At 56.1% G+C, this 22,662-nt stretch overlaps 1 protein-coding gene across 3 annotated transcripts; it reads left to right on the forward strand.

Moving 5' to 3' along the window:
- The first annotated feature begins 1,825 nt into the window (after window positions 1-1,825).
- Window positions 1,826-21,799, forward strand: SLC22A8 (solute carrier family 22 member 8). Of its 3 annotated transcripts, none has more exons than XM_045183385.2 (11): window positions 1,826-1,958; window positions 2,703-3,062; window positions 14,850-14,953; window positions 15,511-15,671; window positions 16,145-16,313; window positions 18,463-18,586; window positions 18,798-18,913; window positions 19,859-20,073; window positions 20,786-20,894; window positions 21,041-21,244; window positions 21,331-21,799. In XM_045183385.2, the coding sequence occupies exons 2-11, from the start codon at window positions 2,727-2,729 to the stop codon at window positions 21,428-21,430; spliced, it is 1,638 nt and encodes a 545-aa protein (XP_045039320.1). In that variant the 5' UTR covers window positions 1,826-1,958; window positions 2,703-2,726; the 3' UTR covers window positions 21,431-21,799. The 3 variants fall into 3 exon arrangements, with proteins under 3 accessions (XP_045039320.1, XP_024430213.1, XP_045039321.1); XM_024574445.3 differs by having other exon boundaries at window positions 15,517-15,671; XM_045183386.2 differs by having other exon boundaries at window positions 1,845-1,958; window positions 2,899-3,062.
- Window positions 21,800-22,662: the final 863 nt, after the last annotated feature.

Raw genomic sequence — 22,662 nt, forward strand, 5'->3', positions numbered from 1 at the left:
CTAGGGGTAGGGGGGTTAGGGCTGGGGGGCTACTCTCTCTCTACCCCTCCCCTACTTTAGCCAATCCACCTCCTCTAGTATCTACTTTATATATTGATCTTATGAACTATTGTTTAAATAAAAGATTTCTGGCGGGCTTTTCTTAGAGCCACTTAACTAGTGAAGAGAAACAAGAGGCCCAGAGGAAGTTATCTGCCCAAGGTCATACAGCAAGCGCCTGGCCCCAACCGCCTGGGGCCGGCTAATGGGAGCCTCAGTTCAAATCCCGTGAGTCCAAGCACATCCATTGGGTGTGGAGGGAGGGGCACTGCCTTGGGCAGTGTGAGCTCCCCCTACCTGGCTCTCCTCCTGCAGCCTCAGTGGGAAGCCACGGGCACCGTTCTAACAACATTGCACTAGGAACAGACGGGTAGCCCAGGCCCAAGTGGGAGCCTGAAAACCTTGCGGAGGGTGAATGCCCAGGACAGGGGGTGCTCGGGGCAATGGCCCAGCTTCCCACCAGCCTCACAGTCGAAAACCTTCCTAAAACAACCCCTTGGCTGCCTCAGAGCATAATTCAATCTTTCTTTGATGACTCCGGATCTCGCTCTGCCTGGGGCCACTCTGCGAACATCAGTCACTGCTGGGCCCAGGTGGGAGCCCAGAGGAGGGGCTGGACCTGGGTTACCAGCGGACCCTGCCCTGGAGTGCGGGTGGTGGGAGAGTGGAAGGAGGCTTTGGGGGAGGAGGGGCATAGCTGGAGCCGGGGGAGCTGGATGTTGCCTTGGTGGAGAAGGAGGGCAAAGAGGAGAATGGAAGGCCCCTCCCTAACCAGAAAGGGGGTCCCTAGGTGGGCCCCACCTTGGCTCGCAGAGCAGGGGGGCGGTGGGGCAGCTCCCAGGAATCTCTGGAGGTAAGAAGCAGACAGGTGGCAGGGCTGCTGAAGGCCAGTTTGGGTGACGGCCAAGGGAGACAGTACAGGGCCCCTAGACTTTTGAGAGAATGCCGGCTTCATGGGACAGAAGGGGGCTTAGGGCCACCCTACATCTGCCATGCCACTTCCTGGCTGGGGGGCCGGGGGCACCTTACTCAACCTCTCTGTGCTCGGTGCTAGCATAGTGACAGGGCCGCTGCGAGGCTCGCATACCGGGAAAGGGCTGGAAGAACATCCATCGGAACACTCCGGAGTTGGCTCTATGTGAGACTGGATGTTTTGTTTTGGTTGGCTTGTTTGTATTTCCTATATTTTATGCATGAAACACAGTATTATATAATTAAAATAATATTCAGAGAAACAACAAAACAAAACAATGGAGGCTGTGATTTGCCCCCAGTGGGAAGCGGCAGGTCTGGAGAGGAGCCTGTATGAGCAGCGTGGGCTGGGAGGGGGCTTTGGCTGAATCTCTGGGGTCTGAGAAGCTGACCGGGGAGCCCAGAGGATGACAGCCCTGAGGCCTTGGGGACAGGTGCAGGTGACTATTTCTTCCTGGGCGGGCCCTTCCATTTCCCGGGAGGCAAATCCCCAGGACCCTGGGGAACGTTGTCTGTTCAGGACAGGACACCTCTGTCTGGTTATTGTCAGCTCTCCTGTCCTCAGAGATGACCCAGGAACCCCAGGACTCGGTCAGACCCCCTCCCAGACCCCTCCTTCCTCAGGTGAGCCTGCCCCAGGCCAGCCGGCAGCCCCCAGGCTCAGCCACACCGGCAGCCCCGCCTTTGCTGAGGCAGCCCTTTGAGGAAACCTAGGGTCCACCACACTTTCCCTGCCGGGGAGGGCCGTTAATCCTCAAAAGAAAGTCAAACATTATCCCAGGGAACAGCTTATGCCTTATATAAGCCCCCCTGGGGAAGGCACAAACACAGCTCGCTGGAGCTGAGCTGCCCAAAGAACGATCGCAGCTGCTGGGCCCTGGGACCGAGCGAGGCTTCAGCCACACCGACCGCCAGCCCCACCGGAGGCAGCCAGGCCCAGCCACCAGGTGAGGAGGGACAGAGGCCCCCCAGGCTCCGCCTGGCCCCCAGGGAGTAGGCCTCCCAGGGCTGGGCCCTGCCTCTCACTGAGACTAGCCAAGCCCTTACGCCCTCTGGGACCTGCTTGGGCCCGTTCTGCTACCCCAGTAGAGAAGGCCTCACCTGAGGGGATGGTCAAAAACCAGGAGGCTCTGAGCTTGGGGAGGCCTTTCCCAGCAGGCAAGCTGAGGTAACCCTGTATGTCTGCTGGGGGCACCCGGGGACCTCCCCCACCCACGCCCACTATCCACCCTGTATGTCCGAGGCTGGGCCCTTCAGTCCCAGCTGTGTGACCCGCACTGCACCATGCATGCGGCACGTGTGACCAGCCTAGCTGAGCACGCACAGACTCATGCCCCCAAGTCCACACACACACACACACACACACACAACCACACGCCCACGCTCACACCACTGTGCCCTCAAGCTCCAGCCTAAACACACACCCCCCCGTAGACCCGCTGCGGGCACACACTGGCGACCCCTCATCTGTACATGCAGTTGGGTCCATCTCCTGCAGCCGCCTGTAGATCTGTGGACACACGCAGCCGGGCCCCACACCCTTATGCATCGATATACATACAATGTCCCACACACTTGTGTTCCCATACACCTTGGCACGCCATCCCACTTGCACGCCCACACCCATGGACGTGCCCACACATCGCACACACGCACACATGCCTCTCCCCGTCCTGGTGCCTTGCCCGCAGCTCTGGCTCCTCTTGCTCGGCACCATGACCTTCTCCAAGATCGTGGACAGCGTGAACAGCCAGGGCCCCTTCCAGTTCCTCATCATGGTCCTGCTAGGCCTCCCGGTCCTCGGCATAGCCAACCACAACCTGCTGCAGATCTTCACGGCGGCCACCCCCGCCCACCACTGCCGCCCGCCCCCCAACGCCTCCGCAGGGCCCTCGGTGCTCCCCATGGGCCTCAATGGGAAGCCAGAGTCGTGCCTCCGTTTCGTACATCCACCCAACGCCAGCCTGCCCAACGACACCCAGAGGGCCACCGAGCCGTGCCGGGATGGCTGGGCCTACGACGTCAGCACCAGGGACTCCATTGTGACTGAGGTACGCCCAGAGGTGGCCCTGTGCGCCACTTAGAGCAGCCGCCCCACCTGTGGCACTCACAGACAGGGAGCCGGCCGGGCCCAGTGTCCCTAGGCCGTGGGGACAGGGCGCTGGGCAGTCAGAGAGGGCGGACCGGGGTGCAGATGCATAGTAACCAAGAGCTCTGGCTTCTGCGCCCTCAGCACATGAGCATTTCTCCAACAAGCAGCCCGTTCTGTGCCGGGCACAGTGCTGAGCTCGGGGGACACAAAAGTGCCCGGCCTTGCTCCCAGGGGATCCACAGCCAAGTGGGGATCACATCAACTACTGAAAGTACCCCACGGAGAAATGCGACTTCAAAGGACTTTGGGCTGTGGCCTTAGACTATGGCCCACCCCTGAGCTGGGTGTGGGGGCGGTGGGGAGGGGATGGCACCGAAGGAAGTCACTAAGGAAGTGACCCTGGACCTGAGATAAGGACTTCCGGCCAAAGTCAGCCAGACAGCCAGGCAGGGAGGGAAAGAAGGAAAATTCTCTTGTTCATGCAAAAGTCCCGACATGGGAGGTGAGTGGAGGAGAAAGAGGAAGAGTAGGGGGTGGGGACCCGCCTGAGCAGACCCAGGAAATGTCTCCTCCACTCGCCCAGGCAACGCTGGGTTCGCCCATTCATTCCCGCCCTCCTTAGTCACTGATCCTTGCACCTGCGCCCGACTCTGGGAGTTACAGGGTTAAATCAGACTCTTGAATGGGTGGGCAGCCCAGAGACCATGGAGGGAACTGGCCTTTGCTGAGGCTCCACCAGCTGCCTGGCGCATTTTGGTGCTTTGCAGACATTGTCTCCCAATGTGATTCCCACCGTGATATTCTACTAAGGGTGATTTTTCTCCCATTACAAATCAAAACAGAGACTCAGAGAAGGGGAGGGAAGTTCTGGGGCCACACAGCCAGTCGGTTTCAGGAATTGGAATTTAAAGCTAAAGCCCATTAGAGGCACAGGTGGGGGGCAAGAGTCTCTGGCAATTCAAAGATAGTGGAGCCATAGAATGCCAGGGAGGCTTCCTGGAGGAGGAGGCATCTGTGCAGTGAGTAGAGACCAATGTTTTCATCCCCCCTAGGGGGACTGTGAGCTCCTCAAGGGCAGGATCTTGCTTTTGCCTCATTGGAAGAGCTGAATTTCCAAGTCTTTACCCAGTGCCAGTCCTGTGCTGGACACGCTATGTGGGCGGGCTTCCGGAGTCTCAGGAGATGGCATCTCAGCGAGAGAAGTGTTACTAGTACCTCCAGTTCACAAACGAGGAAACTCGGACTCAGTCTGCTTCCACGACTTTCCCAGGATTACACACAGTTAGGACCAGGCAACGGAAGGATCTGAACCCAGGAATCCCTGTGTTCAGAGTCCATTGTTGCTTTCACTTGCTTAATGAATATTTCTTGATAAAGCATTTCCTATACGCCAGTCATTGTTCTAAGTGTTTTATAAATATGAACACTTTCAACCTTCCTGACGACACTACCAGGTAGTTAGTAGGATAAGCCCATTTCTCAGATGGGGAAACTGAAGCACCGAGAGGGTGAGGAGCTTGTGCAAGGTGGCACCACGAGTAAGCGACAGACTCGGGATCTGAACGGAGGCACCACCTGCATTCCCCGCCCCTGAGGAGCGGGAACATCCGTGCAAGCTTCCGGGCCAGGGATTTCCAGCAGCTTTGCTGTTTCCCCGGCACAGGGTGCCTGGCACAGCAGAGGCGCTCTGTGAACTAAGTATTTGTGGAGGGAAGGGATAGGAGCTTGTGACCCAGGGTGCTCTGGGAGCTCAGAGGAGGGACACCTAACCAGCCTGGAAGGGGGACCCAGGAGGGCCCATGCTGAGGTGAAAGCAGTGAGTTAGAGGCCAGGCTGCAGCAGGCAAAGGGAATTGCGTGCAGGGTCAAGTGCGCAGCCACAGAAGCGCGAAGAGAACAAAGCAGTCAAGGAACCCCCAGAGACCGAGGGAGCTTGGAGGGCCTGGCTCTGGTGCTTAGGGAGAAGGTGTGGCCTCTGTCCCAAGGTGGAGGAGACCGTAGAATGGGGCCCAGCAGGAGAGTAGGGCTCTCAGATCACCTCTGAAGGGTGGTCAGCTCTAGTCCAGCATCAGGGGGCCGGTGAGCAGACCACCACTGGCTGCAGGACAAAGGTGACAGGTGGAAAGGGCAGTTGGAATAGACACCCGAGAGGTTAGGGAGTTAGAATCTGTGGCACTTGGGACCTGAACAGATTTGGGGGGCAAGGAGCAGGGAGGGAGAGGAAGATGGCTCACTACCTATAAATACCATAATTTGCCGTGTATAATGCGTGCCCACATTTTTGGCCCAAACTTTCAGGAAAAAAATCTGTCATTTTCATTTTTTAACTCAATTATTTATTTATTTATATTTAGAAACAAAACCAATTATCATATTCCAGGGTTTTATTTTGCATACATGTATCATTATTGCTTTCTAGAGTTACACTTCCAATGTATAAGCAGAAATAAAAGAATTAAAAACATTTAAATAGGAATGGAATTAGTACTACCCATGTGTAACATGCACTCTTATTTTTCCCTCAAAAATTTGGGCAAAAAAGTGCATCTTATTCTTGGCCAAATATAGTAAGCTTCCAAATGTTTGGGTGGCCAGCTGGACATTGGGTCCCTGGGAAGACAGGGAAAAAAGCCACCACCCACGTCCTCCAAAAACCTAGAACAGAAGGAACCTAGCCAAAGGAAAAAAACTCAAGTGATTGTTTAATTGCTTTAAAAAATAACAATTAAATCATAGTCCTCGCCACCCCCGTCCACCGTGCTTGCCCTGCTCCAGATCGTCCTAAGAACTTTGCACATATAACCCGTTGCATCCTCACAAGAACCCTCCGAGGTTAGCACCTGTGTGACCCTGGTTTTACAGATGAGGACACTGAGGGACCGGTCACTGCCCCAAGGCACCACATTTCACAAACTGTGGGGATGGGAGGGAAACCCAGGCAGGCAGTTTCCAGAGCCACTCCCCCCCTCCCCTGCACTTCAGGCTGCCTAACCCAGACCGGCCCCCCATCCATGAGACCGACTCTGCACCTGCAGCCCCAAGGAGGCCATTGTTCTTGGACCGGCCTCCCCCACTCGCCAGGGCTCCCACGGGGTGGAGGAGGTGTCTCTCCTACCCTTCTTTATCATCACTGGGCTGGCTGCAGAATAAGTGCTCAGTTAATGCAGAATGAAGGCCATGCCCCCTCAGAGCCCAGCAGGAGAGAAGCTGGGAAGTGGTTTCTCCTCCCAGATGCACCTTGGGCTCCAGGGAGCCTGGCCAAGAGCAGAGGTTGCAGGTCTTGTGTGCAGTCAGAGGTCAATTCATGTCCAGCTCAGCCAAGTTTCAGCAGTCAGGGCCAAATGAATCTGCATCCCAGGAAGCACAGGGGTTCACGGGTCTCAGGGTCCCTGAGACCATGCTCAGTTCAGGTCTGGGTCCAGCCTGGCTCCCAGAGGTCTCTCAGCTGTGAGAGCCCCTAGGAGGGGTCCCTGCCCAGCCAGAAAGTGGCAGGACCAAGCCAGGCACTCATGCCAGCACAGGACAACCAAACCCTCTGACTTTTCCATTTGCGGTCCAGTCTGTGGCAAAGCCGTGCTCCATCGGCTTGGGCTGGGATGGAACAGGGTCCAGTACCCCGTGTTGCAGAGGCGGAGCAGCGGCTGGGCCTCACCCAAGAGGTGGGCCTCTAGAAAGCAGGCAGGGTGCTGGATATGCCACCCAGTTGGGGGGGGGGGGTAACCAGGAAGACAGCATGTGGCAACCACTCAGACCCGGTGACCCTAGTTAGTGGGGGCAAGGGGTTGTCCCCCAGAGGGACATTGTGAAGTTGTGAGCCAGGTCAAGCCTCAGAGTTCGCATCTTGACTCTGCCATTTTTAGGGATGTCACAACCCCAGGAGCAGAGCAAGCCTGCGCCTTAAAGATCAGGCAGAGGCAGCAGCGAGGGGGCCTGCCACCCCGGAGCAGTCAGCCGATGCTCACCGCCGCTGCCGCTGTAGTCCTTGTTGTTGTTGTTGTTGGCAGATATGGCCTGAGCACTGGGGGTGGCGGTGGGGGGGTTCCACACCGAAAGAGTAGGGGGCCCCCCAGTAAAAGAGAATTCAGCTGTCACCACGCTCCCCGGCTTTGCCTCCCCCACGGCCCCCTCGTAGGCCTCGTGTCCTGCAAACAGCGCAGGCCTGAGTGCCAGCTCCTACCCCAGAGCTGGTGGCCTGGTGGGCCACCACTGCCCCTCTGCTCTTGTCCCCTCACCTGCAGAACGGGGTAAAGGGGGAGGGGAGGGCTGTGCTGTGGTTTGAGTGGGCGTGGTGCCGCGTGTCCCGACCTGGCCCCTGAGCTCTCCTGGCAGAGCTGACCCACATTCCTGTGTCTGGGTTCTGCAGAGACAAGGCTGGAATCTTTCAGAAGGAGCTTTACTGAGACATTAAGAGGAAACAAAGGCCTTTCTTGTAAGTCTAGAGAGTGCAAGGGGCGTGGGTTGCGAGCCAAGGCCTCGCCTCCTCCGAACCTGGCAGGACTCACGTGGCCGTGGCCGACTGTTCAGAAGTGGCTTACCCTCCGGGGCACAGGGAGCCTGGCCGAGAGCAGAGTGTGCTGGGTTGTACCCTGCCATGTGCCAGTTGACATCCTTGCCAGCCAGCTTCCCAGTCTTAGCCAGGTTCCCTGGGGGCTCCGGATTCCCTGGAGAGGAGCTGGGGCCCACAGTTCCCACCCACCGATCCTCAGCCTTGGGGGATCCCAGCAGGGTCTGGGCATCCTGAAACCCAACCTTGTGGCCCTTGGAGGCCTGGGTCTGACCTTGCCTGAGCCAGCCTATTCCTCTGAATTCCCTGGGATTCCTCTCTGGGCCTTGAGCCTCCCCGTGCCGTCTCCAGGGCCACAAGAAGCCTGTCCCCACGCAGGCACCTGCTGCGGAAGCAGGGAACCTGCCCTGTGAACCCTCAGAGAAGCAGGTCTCCACCCTGGGGGGGCGTTCCCCAGCCAAGTGTCTGGCCTTCTTCCGTCCTTACCCCCAAATCCCTGGCTGCCCAACTCCCAGGCCACCATCCATCTCCTGTGTCCAGCTCTGCTCCAGCTGCATGGCGCCCCCTTGCTCACCTCAACCCTGCCTTGGGTCGTTGCCCGTCACCCCCCTCCCTTGTCTCCAACTGTCCCCTGGGTAAGGACCGACGAGCCCCCCTCAGCCACGTTCCTGGCCCAGCCTGAACCCAGTGACAGCCGTCGCCTAGAACACCCTGATCCTGTTGGTAGCGGGGCCTGGGGCTGTCCTCTGGGCCCTCTAAGGTCAGGAACTTACTCAGCGAGCACCTACTGTGTGCGTCATCCTACGAATCAGGCACTGAGAATATCGTCCTCATTTCACACTGGGCTCAGACTCAGCAGGTAGCCCTCTCAGCCATGATGAAGTCAAACTTTCCTAGGAGGAGGGACGGGGACCCCGATTCCCACAGCCCTGCCCTTTCCCCTGCCTCACAAGTCCATTGTGGGCACAGGCCTTACGATGCAGGTGACAACAATAATAAACCAGCTATCGTGTAGCGCGTGCCAACTGTTTGCCAGGTGCAGTGCTGGGTGCTTTTGATTCCTTGTGCTACTTACAATCCTCAGAAGAAGGTACTGGCACCACCCCCAGAGGACAGATGAGGAAACTGAGTGACAGAGAGGTTGACAACCAGCCCAGGAACACACCGCTACTACTAAGTGGCAGAGCTGGAGATTCATGTCCTTCTGACTCTCCCCAGGGACCTGGCCTGTCCTCGCTGGCCCTTGTGCCCAGAACAGGCTCCTGCAGGAGCCAGAGGTCAGCAGGGGCTACAGCAAGTCTCCCCAAGGTCTGACCTGTTTCTAATAGGCCCCAAAGCAGCCCTGGCCAGGGGACTCAGGTGGTTAGTGCATCGTCCTAATACACGAAGACTGCTGGTTCGATCCTCCGTCAGGGCACATACAAGAATCAACCAGTGAATGCATGAATAAGTGGAACAACAAATCAATGTTTCTCTCTCTCTTCCTTCCTCTCTCTCTCCAAAATCAATAAATTTAAAAAATGAAAAGAATTAAAAGTCCCCAAAGCTAGAGAAGGTCATTCCCCTTGTCCTTGATCTGGGAGATACGGACCACGTGAGGGGTCTCTGGCAGAGTCAGCCCCCACACACACAGCAGGGCCCCATCCTGCTGACCTTGGTCTTGATCACACATGGCTCACCCTGACTTTTTTTAAAATTCTTATTTATTGATTTTGGAGGGAAAGGAGAGGGAGAGAGAAAGAAACATCAATTTGTCGTTCCACCTACTGAGGTATTCATTGGTTGCTTCTCGTATGTGCCCTGACCCGGAGTCCACCCCCAACCTTGGCGTATCAGGACACTCTAAGCAGCTGAGCTACCCGGCCAGGGCTCAGCTTGACCTTTGATGCCTGCCTTCTGCTTTCCCTCCGAGGGGCCTCCTGGCCTCTGATCTAGCTGTGCTCCAGTGCCTAAACCTGTCCCTCACCCTCTGGGCCCGACCGCAGACCAGCCCCCCTGTCTCTGGCCCTGGCTGCCTCCTCAACTGGCCCATCCTAGGCTGTACATCCTATAGCGACTCACGGTGATGGCTTCCATATCCTGAGCCTTCCCTCCTGCAGCACAGAGCTCAGAGCTAAGCACAAGTAAGGCATCAGGAAGCCATGGTCAAGGCCATTCGTTGGGGGCCCAACAGACCTGTTTGAGTCTCTGCCTTGAAAGGAACCGAGCTATGCGTAGGCAGCTTATTGACTCTCTGTGCCTCAGTTTCTTTGTCTTAAAGTGGGGATGATAATAACACCTACTTCAGGTTACTAGAGCATCATTGGCAAACCTTACTCTTGGGTATCACAGGCCCTCTATTCCTCACCTGCCACCTTCCTGGTACATCAGCCCACTTGGGAAGCATTGGCGGGGGGAGGGTTTCCTCTTCTTCCCTTCTAGAACCAGCTTTGTAGGTGCTCAGTAAACACTCCAAGAGAGGAAAGAGGAGGCCAAGAACACTGGACTAGGATATTGGGAGCAAGAACTCTATATGGAGTTCCCAGAAGTCGGTGGGGAAGAGGTCAGCCCAGACTCTGCCAAGGGTGACCTGGAACTACCGGAAAGCTCCCTCCAACTAGCAAGTTAATTTTTCCTCACTGGGCCTCATCAGTCAGATATGAATACTAACCCCAGCCCTGTTCACTCATTAATTATTCATTGAACAAACATTAACATTGACCATCTCCCAACCACTCTGTTAGCCGTTAGGGACAAAGAGCCCAGGGGACGTCTCTGCCCACCACGCGGTCACAGAGTGCCAGAGGGGGACGAGTAAATCAGCAGCTAGAAGGCTGTGTAACATGTCCTCTTGGAGGTAAGGAGAGGGTACCGACTGCGAAAGGAGAAATGGGGAAGGACGTGATCTCAGCCACGTGTCCACTTCAGAGAGACTCACTGACCGCCTGCTTGGGCCAGGCACCGGGGAAGGGCTTCCTGGCACGCAGAAAAGACCATCCTGATGTGAGTTTAGGACTGGCAGCATCGCTAGACTGAGGAAATGATGACAAGTACAACAGCAGAGAGAAATGTGACAGCAGGCTTTCCTACAACCACTAGTTTAACCCGATTGACCCGATGGGAAGCACTCGCCCCATGTGGCCAGCCCGTGTGTGGAGTCAAAGAAACAAATCATACTATCAATACCGGGAAGAATCACTGGGCCTTCAGCTGTAGGTTTTGTTGCCAGGGCCTTCTTAAGAGTTTGACACAGCTAACCACACAGAAAGCATGCCAAAAATTTCTGTAAATATCTTTCCCTCCCTCCCCCACAAAATTCAAGGATGCCTTTAAAAATCTCTCCAGTTCTCTCTGTATCAGGTTCCTTCATTGCCATGTTCTTATATGCCCAGTCCCTTGTCATCACCCCCTACCAAGCCAGCAGGTACTTCAAACGTATAGGAATCGCAAGGTGTATTCGTTTCCTAGGACTTCCATTAGAAAACACCACAAATCAGGTGGTTTATAACAACAGAAATACATTTAATGCCTCACCATTCTGGAGGGTAGAAGTCCACCATCAAGGCGTCGGCAAGCTCTCTCACAGGCCCAAGGGAAGCATCCTTGCTTCCCTCTCCCAGATTCTGGTGGTGCCGATCCTCGGCATCCTGGGCTTACAAGTACATCCCCAGCCTCTGCCTCCATTGTCACATGGTGTTCTCCCTGTGCATCTGTCTCTTCTCCTACAACAACTCCGGTCAGATTAGATGACGTCTCCATAGCTACCCCAGGATGACCTCACTGTAACTAATTACATCAGCAACAACCCTATTTTCAAATAAAGTCACATTCTGAGGTACTGGGAGTTAGGACTTCAACCTGTCTTTTGGGGGGACACAGTCCAACCCATCACAGTTGCACATCTGAGGCCTGAGCCCCGTGGATCGGTGCTGATCTGCAGGCAGCCATGGCCACTGTTATCATCAGCGCTGATGAGCTTCATTAACCATGAAATCTTTTAAAAGCTACTTAGAGTGCAATTAATGCCAAGACTGACGATTTAACCACGAAGTACTCCTCCTTCTGAGCTTCAAAACCTCATTTTACTATTCCCGGTAGACAGTGTTCTGTAGAAGTCGTTCCAGTCTGATTGTGAGGTTTTTCCAGTTCTCCTCACTGACGTGTGGTGAGGGATTTGACATACACAGGCTAGACCGTCTCCAACCCGACAGGGCCCAGCCTGGTGGCGCGAGGCAGCCCGCCCCGCAGCATGTGGAGAGGGGACCCTGGGATCCCTCAGGGAGACGTCAGGATACCTCTAAACCTCCAAGGCTCTCCATCCCTCTGTTCTTTCTGAGGGATGTTCGCACATTCAATTGCACGAGTGTGTACTGAGTGATGCTAGGTGCTGTCTTAGGCAATAGAAGTCCCATAGGGAACAAAACAGACCCAAAGCTTCACTTTCATCAAGATAACATTCTTGGGAGAGAAATTTTAAACATTGAAAACTATGCAAGAGGTCTGACGGTGCAAGCACTATAGAGGAAGTGAAGTAGGGTAGGAGGGTGTCCACTGCCGGGGTGGGTGTTGCAATGTTAAATGTGGTGGGCAAGGAAGTTCTCGTTAACAAGACAACATTTGAACAAAGATTATAGGAGGTAAAGGAGCCTATCTGGGCAAAGAACATTCCAGGCCAAGAGAATACCACACACCAAGACTTCGGGTGCCTGACATGTTCAGAATAGCAAGGAAACCAGCGCACCGGGAGGGGGGTACGTGGGAGACAGCAGCAGCAGTGGGAGCAGAGGCGTAAGGAGGATAAAGGTGGGAGAATATTCTGCAGGGACTTCTAAGGGTTGTGGTGTGTTTTAAACGTGACTCAAAGTCCAGCCAAGACTTTCCAATTCTATGGAAGAACCTGGTTTACAACAGGTGCCTTAAAGCCTATAGCATCACCAGGGCCATGGCAGAACCCAAGACCCAGCAGATCTGCCCTCTGACGGTGGAGCTGGGCAACAGCCTGACACTAATCCAGATATGTCTGACATTGACCTTCTCGTGATCCAAACAGGCTGATTTCTTAAGGCACTGAATTGGAGGTTGGGGGCGGAAAATCAAATTTCCATCCTGTGGGATGTATAGGGATAGGCTAGGTTGCCGTAACAGAACAATTCAGTGGCTTAAGGGATATAGAAATGTTTCTCTTTCTTGTGCATTAGATCTAAGAGGAGCATCCAGGTTAATGGGTGACTCTGCTCCATGAGGTCATTCAGGAACCCAGAGTGACAGCCTCTCTGCCATCACAAGGGCTTCCAGAGTTGCCGGTTGTCACCATTCCCACCAACAGGAAAGGAGGAACATGCCACAAAGCACCAGAAGTCTCTTGAGACACCCACTGGTGCCCTTTTCTTACACCCCCTCACCTTCTCCTTACACTTCTCCCTCCCCCATCCCATGCACAGAGCATGTAGTCTCCCTTTCCAGCCAGAAGAGCCCAGTGGGTTCGCTGGCCACGCTGGGTCACTCAGACAGCTGGAGGACCTGGCGTCTTATCCATGTGGCCTCACTGTTCCTTAATTCCAGCAGAGGAAAGTGTGGTTCTTCCCCTACACTGTTTTACTTTCAAAACATTCTGTGAGGCATTGCTGGTGAATAAAATTCTCCACTTCATTACACAAGTAATTCAGGGTGGCTGCAAAAAAGGGTGATTTAGGGGATTAGCAGGAGATTAGGCTGGACAGGTAGGCAGGGGCCAAGGCGTGAGGGCTTTAGAAATCTGTGTTAACAGAGCTCTCTCTTTACCCAAAGGGACAAGAGGAAGCCAGGGAGTGCGTGAAGCAAGACAGGAAGTGGATTTGAGAGGTGTTTTAGAAAGTCATGGAGATTATCCTGGAAAGAATGGGCAGGAGGGATGGAGATCAAAGGCTGGGAGTCCTGTCAGAAGAGGGTTGCGGGAATCCTCCCAGGGTCTCAGTTTCCTCATCTGCAAATTGGGGGTGACAGGGCCACATCGTAAAGTTGTTGTGAGGATTGAAGGGATGGAGGTCTGGCAAGTGCCCCATGCATGGTAAACCCTCAATAAATATCAGATGCTGTCCTCAACCCAAGTGCAAGACGGTGTGACCCGCACTAAGACAGTAGTCATGGGAATAGACAAACCCAGATTCAAGAAATGTTAAAAAGTTAGCAACTGCAGAGTCGAGCGATCATAAAGTGGGGGAGGTAGGAATGAAAAGAGGGCTTACCGGTCGCTGAGATTTGGAGACCCCCAGGCAGGGGCGTGACACGTGGGCTCTGAGATGCCCACGGGACACCCATCACCCAGGGGAGGTTTCAGCTGGCAGCTGGGTCTCCTGGTTTCAGGACCAGAAGAAAGTTTGGGCTGAAGAAATGGATTTGGAGCGTTCTTCATAAAATAGTCACTGAAGCCACAGAAGCCAATAGCGTCTCTGGGGGCAGTGAGTAAAAAGAGAGGGTGATCCAAGAAGGGCCTGGGGAAACCCCCTCGGAGCCCGTGGAGGAAAAGGGGGAACAGCAGGCGGAGGGAGGGGTCAGCACGGGCCGCACAGGCCTGGTCTGGTCAGGACGCAGGCGGTCCCACTGATTTGGTGGAAAAGACACCAGCTTTGGGGAACACAGTTTCTGAGGAGCAACAGAGGCAGGGGAATAAGCGGGGAGTGAGGGTGGGGTGAGAGCAAGCTTAAGGCCTCGTACAAGAAATGTGGCCCTAAAGGGAAGGGAGGCTAAAGCGAACGTGGAGGGCAAAGTGGGGGTGCCGGCTAGACTGAGCACGTGCAAATGCTGAGGAGGGGGGGTCAGGAGAGAGGGAGAGGGAGTGAGGATATGGGATGGAGCCAGGTGGCACCCATGGAGGAATGTCCCCACGGGGGAAGAGGCTGAGGTCAAGGGCACAGCAAAGGGACTGACTTCGGATGCGTGAGGTGGCAAGTAGGGAGCCATGGGGATGCGGGCAAGCTCAGCCAGGCTGAGGACAAAGCTGGATGTGACAACTGAGCAGACTTTGAAAGTCATATGACAGGCCACATGTGCTAGAGGGATGTTGTCATTACAAAAGCACAGGTCGGGGCCCCAAAGAGCCGCAGGGGGGCCTCGGGAGCCCGGGCCAAGCTGAAAGGGGAAGTGGTGCCTGCGAGGCAGGGGGCCAGGTGCAGGGCGGTCAGGTGGGGGCGCTGGAGAGTGCATGTGTCCATGGGGGCACGGGCTGAGTGTGGCTGGGGGGCTGGTCACCACTGAGCCACATCAGTGTTCCCTTTCTCTTCTGCAGTGGGACTTGGTGTGTGACTCTAACAAGCTGAAGGAGATGGCGCAGTCTGTTTTCATGGCGGGCACTCTGACCGGGGGAATCCTGCTGGGGAGCCTGTCTGACAGGTAAGATACCGGCGCCTCCCAAGAGTGGGCACAACATGGCGACAACCCTGCCCCTCTGTGTTCCTCCCACGAGCCCCAAGGAGGCAAAGAGCTGGAGAAGGCGGGAGGGATGGTGTTGCTGTGTAGCCTTGGGCAAGTCCCAAGGCTCTCTGGGCCCCAGCCTTTTCTCTGATCCAGAGCCCCTGTGACTTGAGTCTTCCAGCCTCCCCAGACCCGGTGGGAAAAGCCTCCAGCTTTTCCGACACAGCCCAGCGGCCGTGTGGCAGTGGAGGTGGGGTGGATGGACTGCTTAGACATGTCTTGACCCTTTGACCCCTGCTCAGGCAGCTAAGCTGGAGGTGGAAGAGATGACTCATTAACTATAAAACCTCTAACTACAAACTTGTCCCCCAACACCAAAAAAATGCAATTACAAGCAAGGATCTGTCTGGGGAGGAAATTATATGCCCCGCCTGGCACTCTGGGAGGCAGGAGGTCCCACCCTTTGCTCCTGGCCTGCAGAGTCACTCGCCTTGGCTGGCTCACAGTGGTTAATCTGGCCCCTTCTCTCCTTCGAGCTGCAGGTTTGGCCGAAAGCCCATCCTGTCCTGCAGCTACCTGCTGCTGGCGGCCAGCGGCTCAGGTGCAGCCTTCAGCCCCGCCTTTCCCATGTACATGGCCTTGCGCTTCCTGTGTGGCTTCAGCATCGCCGGTGTTACCCTGAGCTCCGTGATCTTGAGTGAGCCGCAGGGGAAGGGAGCAAGGGAGCACCAGCTGAAGCCCAGACAGTGGGATCTGGGCCTGGGGCTCCCGGGGCCTTGGTAGAGCAAGGTGTTGCCCTCTGAACATGACAATGACACATCATAGCGGCAGCCCCGCGTCGATCCTGAGCACTCACCTCTGCTAAGTGCGTGACCTCACTCAGTCCGCACACATAAGTAAGGGATGCTCTTACCCCCTTTTACAAATAAGGAAATGGAGGCAAAACAAGGGAAGTCACTGGCCACTGGGGAGGCCATCATGGGCGTGAGAGTCAGGCAGACCTAAGTTTGAGTCCTACCTTCTTGAGCCCCCATTACAGCATCTGTCAAACGGGGTCGATGAGCCCTTAGGGTCAGAGTCAGATCCAGCAGCCAGGAGCTGATGCCCCTGCACAGGGAGGTGCCCAGGGACTAGAAGGACCCTAATCTGGCCCTTGGGCTCCTCCTGCAGATGTCGAGTGGGTATCCACCCGGATGCGGGCCATCGTATCCGTTGGGATCGGCTACTTCTACACCATAGGCCAGTTTGTCCTGCCCGGCCTGGCCTACGCCATCCCCCAGTGGCGCTGGCTACAGCTAACTGTGTCCGTTCCCTTCTTCGCCTTCTTCCTGTTATCCTGGTAGGTGGCCTCTCTCCCTTCACTTCCCTCCTTAGGCCCAGCAGAGATCAACGGAAAGCCCAGGCCTGACCAGGCTGGCCAGCTCTGTCCAGCCTGGGGCTTCCCTGTCCCAGAGTCAGAGAGGGGACCCCAGCGAGGAGGAATTACCTACACAAAGTCAAAGTGCAGGAGGTGTCTGGGGCGCCCTCTGGGGCTGCCTGCAGCAGCAGAAGGGCTGAGCTGAGACGGACAGGATGAGGCCAGGCCGCAGAGAGCACGGAAAAGCCAGGAGGCCCGAGCTGCGAGCTTCGAGTGGAGGGCCAGCAACCCTCTCTGGAGGCGTCCATGGTGCTGAGAAGCTTGGCCAAGCTTCCGTTTGTGAAATAATAGCACAGAGAGACAGACCCAAGCGGGTGGGGACAAGAGACAGAAGGGAGGTAACCATATGGGCAGGAGGATCAGGGAACAAGTGTGAGAGGCGTTTTGAAGGAAAGCCCGTGCCATCTGGGGACTTCTGGATTTGAGGTATAAAGGAGAAGAAAGCTCAAAGCCTGAGAACCTGGCAGAATCAAGGTGCCTGGGTCAGAGATCCCCAACAGGTCAAGTTCATTATTAACAAGTCAAACCTGAGGACCCATGGAAGACAGGAAATGAATCTCCAGAAGGTAGTTGGAGCCAATGAATGAGAGATAATAAACAAATTCAGGACAAGAAACAAAGTCTCGGAGCAGCCCCTTTACTGCACACTTACCATGTGTGAGACCCTGTTCTGGGCGCCGACCTAGACTGTCTCCCATCCTCACAGCATCTCCACAGAGGGAGCCTTGTTGCCCCCGTTTCACAGATGAGGAAACTGAGGCTCTGAGAAGTGGAGCAATCCCCCACCCAGGGTTACACAAAAAGATACACTACTGGGATGGGACCTCCACTTGGAAATGAGAAATAGAATCTTCTAGAACAGATGGGCAATCTTGGGGTGCAAGAGGGGGTCAGCAGGTTCAGGGTGGAGCCAGGAGATGTCTGCAGCCTGGGAGGGGAGCAGAGAAGGAGCGACGTGTTGGAATAACAGCAGGATCCTCGGTACGGTCGATCAAGAGCCTGGGCCCCTTCGTTATGGGACGTGGGACAAGCCTCCCCCACTCCGAGCTTCAGGGCTTTCTAAGCAAAATGAGGATAAGGATGCGTGTCACCCACACTTACACGTGCCTGGCCCACCGGGAGGCTCACTAATTGGAAGCCACTGCTGACATTATTCCCGGAGAGAGGAGGACGGAACCCAGGCCCTGCCCGTGGTGACTGGAAGTCACTGATAGTCTCAGTGTGAGCAGGCTGACAAAACCTGGCAGAAACAGATGCCAAAAGGCTAGGAAAGGGGGTACAATGGGCCCTGGAGGCCACCACTATCAGCTGAGCCTGGCGGTCTAAGTGGCCAACGTCCACTCCCCCAAGGGCCTTGCTGGAGCCAGGTCCTGGGTGCCTGCAGGGGTTGGGGTTGATTTCAACTCAGGCCAGACTTTTCCAAACATCACTCCTTTCTCCTCACGTCTAGTGACCCTCAGGGACTGCTCAGGATGAACCAACCCCACAAGTACAGCCCTGGAGTGGGGGAGAGTGAGCTGGCTACCCCCTCGCCCATCCTACTCCCCCATGCTGTGCTCACTACCCCCAGCCCAGCAGAGTTGGTCCTTTGTAGGAAGAATCCAAGGATCCTCAAACCCATTCCCTAGTCCACAACCCTAACTTTAGCCCCCTTCCCAAGCTGCCCCTTCACCCAGGACCTGGAATGCAGCCCAGGAAGGCTGGGGCTGTGAGCGTGCACAACCTCCAGCTGTCCAGCCTCAAACAGGCCACCCCCTCCCCAGGCCACACCTGCCTTGGCCACGGGCCCAAGGTTCCAAGCTAAGAAGACACCCAATGATAACAAGCAGCCCAGGTAGGGGGCCGAGAAAAGGCTCTTCTGGAAGGGGAAGAAGAAAACACTGGAAATTGTGCTGGCTGCAGGCAGCCCAGGTGCAAAGCTTGGCCAAGTTTAAATTCCGTGAAATCTGTGGTGAGGCGGCTCGGGTTTCTGGGCCTCCCACCCCTTGGCCCTGGCTGGACCTCTTCATCCAGCCTCTCAAAGGGGCTTCCGGTGTGGGGTGAGCCACTGTGTTCTGACTCTGACCCCCAGGTGGATACCAGAGTCCATACGCTGGATGGTCCTGTCCGGCAAGACTGTGAAGGCCCTGAGGATCCTCCGCTGGGTGGCTGCCTTCAATGGCAAGAAGGAGGAGGCAGAAAAAATCAGCCTAGAGGTAGGGGCCGAGAGGCACTGCAGTCTGGGGCAGGAAACTGGGTTCTGCTCTTGGGCTGTGCCCTCCTCTTGCCTCTGTTTCCCCAGCTCAGAAGCCCGCCTCCCATCTGACACTAAGCAAGCTCCTCTCAAGGCACCAGGCCTGCACCATCCTCTCTTCCTCCTGCCTGCCAGCAGTGACTAACGGCAGCCCTCCCCTCCCTCTGCCCAAGGAGCTCAAACTCAACCTGAACAAGGAGGTCTCCTTGGCCAAGGCCAAGTACAGCATACCTGACCTGTTCCGGACATCCATCCTGCGCCGCGTGACCTTCTGTCTCTCCCTGGCCTGGTAACCCACCACCCCTCCCTGCCCACGCCCTAGCACCTCTGCCAAAGCAGGGTGATGAACAAGGCCTCCAGCAGGTGAGCAAAGCCTGGGGCACCGGCAAGAGGCGTCAAGAGACCCCCTCCCCTGGACTGCCCCAGCCCAGCCCCAGCCCCAACCCCGGGAAGTCCTCTGTGTACCTGCCCCATGCCCGGGTCCAGCCATGGGGTTTGCTTTCCTCTGGGGTCACACTCCCCGCCCACTGGGCAAGTGTTCCAAACCCCCTCACCAGCTCACATCCCTGCCACAACAGTTTCTGCGTGCTGTGCCCCCTGACACTGTCCCCCACTGGTCTGTCTCTGTCCTCTAAGACCCCACTGAGCAGGGTCCTCGGGGCTTCAGACTTGAGGACAAAAACTGTGTTTCTCCTCTGTCATCTCTTCTGTCTGCCATTCCACTGCTCCTTCAAAGTCCTGTCTGTGACCCGGCTCTGAGGCCCTTCTCCATCCTGGCCATCCCTACATGAGACTGGATTTGGTCAGGAACCTTCACAAGCAACTCCAGACTTGCGGGGAGGGAAGGGCAGGCCCCCAGCTCACGCGCACAGCTCCACTTTCACTTCCCTGCACTGGGTGTTACACTCTCACTGCCCAAGAGATATCCTTCACCTCCTCCTTTGGTCTCCAGGAATCCCTTCAGCCCCAATATTCTCTGGAGTCAATTATGTGGCATCTTCACCACCATACCCTAGACCCTGCCTGTGTCAGACATAACCAGTCGATCCCCGCACTTTCTCACCTAGTCCAGACACAGCCTCAGGGACCTCGAAACAGCCCTCGAGCTGCCCACCGATCAGTTGTAGTTAGGACACAAATGAAACCAGTCATCATCCTGGTGACCCAGTGACCAGTACGGGGACAGGCGCCAGCTGGGCAGCAGGTGCTAACTGAGCTGTCCCTCAACCCTCAGGTTTGCCACCGGTTTTGCCTACTACAGTTTGGCTATGGGTGTGGAAGAATTCGGAGTCAACCTCTACATCCTCCAGCTCATCTTCGGTGGGGTCGACATCCCAGCTAAGTTCCTGGCCGTCCTCTCCATAAGCTACCTGGGCCGACACAACACCGAGGTCGCCGCCCTACTCCTGGCAGGGGTGACCATCCTGGCTCTCATCTTTGTGCCCTCGGGTGAGCAGCTGGAGCTACCCCTGCACCCTCTGAAAGAGGCTGACCCACGCAGGCCAGCATGTCCCTGGGCGTCACGGGCTGCCACCCAGCTGGGAAGTGAGTGCCAGGGACTCCAGTTCTGCTGATTCTGTCTCTAATTCACTGTGTTACCTTGAGGAGGTCCCTGTGTTCTCTAGGGCTCAGGTCTCTCATCTAGAAAACAACTCAGTCAGGATAGACAATGTCAAAGGTCCTTTCCAGCTCTCACTCTAGAAAGGATGGTGCCATCTGCTCAGTGTGCCGAATTTCTCGAGGGGTGGGCCTGGCCTGGGGGCACCGCTGGAGAAAACGGGCTGGGGTGGAGACACAACAGAGCCCAGTGCTCACAGAACCTCCTCCACCATGTCCGCGGAAAAGCCAGCTTTATTCTGTACAGATGTTTCTGTGTTGATGCACCTCTGTCCCTCCAAAGGAACTGGAGATATTTTAGGACAAGAACACGCACATCAAAAAGTTAATGAGAACAGGGAATCAGAGCCAGGGAAAACCACAAACACAGCAGGACACAAACCTGTTAAGCCCTAGGAGTAGCAGAGTGGCTATTACTTGGCTTTAAGTTTGTGTCTGAGCTTCCTGGCAGCCAAAGCAAAAAGGGAGACAAGGTCTGCTGCAGAGAGAGAATACACAGGTGCTCCTAAACCCCAAGGCTCACCACATGTTCTTCCCCCCACAGACTTGCAGGCCCTGAGGACAGTGCTGGCCGTGTTTGGGAAAGGATGTCTGTCTAGCTCTTTCAGCTGCCTCTTCCTCTACACGAGTGAACTGTACCCCACAGTCATCCGGTAGGTGCTGGGCCTGGGGCTGGCCCAGCCAAAGGATGCAGGCTCAGGTGGGACTGCGGCATCCTCCTACACCCTGCCCAGGCCCCAGCGCCATCCTTCAGGAACCCCACATGCAGGTAGCCAATCCCTGCTCTGAACCCTCGCAGGCAAACTGGCGTGGGCATGAGTAACCTGATGACTCGCATGGGAAGCATGATGGCCCCGCTGGTGAGAATCACGGCGGAGTGGCACCCCTTCATCCCCAATGTCATTTTTGGGACCATCGCCATCCTGGGAGGCAGTGCTTCCCTCTTCCTACCTGAGACCCTTAACCAACCCTTGCCAGAGACTCTCGAAGACATGGAAAAATGGTCAGTCCCCCACTCCAGCCTCCTTGGGGTTGCTCCTCGGAGAAGCAGTCTAGGCCCAGGGCTTTTCCTCAGCTCTCCTTCCCTAGGTCCCCACGGGCGAAGGAGGCAAAGCAGGAGCCAGAAGCAGAGAAAGATTCCCAGAGGACCCCTCTGCAGCCTTGCCAACCAGACCTGGGCCCCAGCTGAGGGCAACAGAACCTCCAGAGACGAACCCCAGCCAGGTCCCTGCCTGCCTCTGGGCTCCACGGGCATCTTGGGGGGCGGGGGGCCCTGGGCAGGTCCATGGTCTCAGAACAAAGGCTTCTGAGAGCTTGGTGACACTATTGCCACCACCACCCTCCCAGCCCAGCCCCGACCATTTCAAAGATTCAACCACCGGCCTTCCCAGACCCCCTCGCCCTCCTCCTCCCTGCAGCCCAGGCCCTGCCACTCTCCCCACTGCCCCAGCTCCCTTTCCCTGAAGTCCCCTGGACCCCCTGGCTCAATGCTCCCTCCCCTTCTTGCCCTCCACCCCCTTTTTTAATGGGAGTTTCAATAAACAACAATGAAGAACTCGTGTGGCTCAGGAAAGGTAGGGGGGCAGGCCACTGCGTGGACGTGTGAGCTGCAGGTGCATCACCTGCACTTGCGTGTACAGGAAGGTAAGGACACACAGGTACGTGCAAGCTGGGCTGATGCGAGCATATGCACACACGTGTGAGTACACCGAGGTATGTACACACCGAGCCTTCCTCATTAGTCTGCTCCAGCTACCGGCATAGCGCGTCACTTAAACCACAAACACTTCTTTCTCCCAGTCCTGGAAGCTGACAAGTCTGAGATCAAGGTGCCAGCAGGCGCAGTTCCTGGTTAGAGCTCTCTTCCTGGTTTGCAGCCGGCCACCTTCTAACTGCATCCGCAGGTGGAGGAGGAGAGAGGAAGCCAGTTGTCGGGTACCTCTTCCACGAGGGCACGAACCCCATCAGGAGGGCCCCCTCAGAGGTTATGGCTCCCACATACGCGTCTGGGTGGGGACACGAGGCAGTCCACCGCAAGTCCCGCGCCCCAGAGCGCGTGTGAGCCAACGACTGGACACACCCAGAGTGGCCGCAGACAAACGGGGCTCCTCCAAGCCCCATCTTCCTGTGCTGCTTACCCCACGTCTCCAATCCATGTCCCCGCCCCACACCCACCAGACAGCTTTGTCTCCTATTTAACGGAGAAAACATTAGCCAAAGCTGACCACCGTCCACGTTTCCCAGGTTCCCTTCTAAGTCCAGTCCTCCCAGCCTCTCCCCTCAGCAGCCAACTGCTTTCCCCTTAGGCCTCCATCCATTCCCTCCCTCCTGGTTCCTTCCATCACCAGTTAAGCTCAAGCCTCTCCTACCTTAACTAAAACCACGCAAGCAAGCAAACCTCCGTAGATGCCTCACCTCCTT

Source organism: Desmodus rotundus, chromosome 5, assembly GCF_022682495.2.
Source record: "Desmodus rotundus isolate HL8 chromosome 5, HLdesRot8A.1, whole genome shotgun sequence".
In the NCBI taxonomy this organism is placed as follows: domain Eukaryota; kingdom Metazoa; phylum Chordata; class Mammalia; order Chiroptera; family Phyllostomidae; genus Desmodus; species Desmodus rotundus.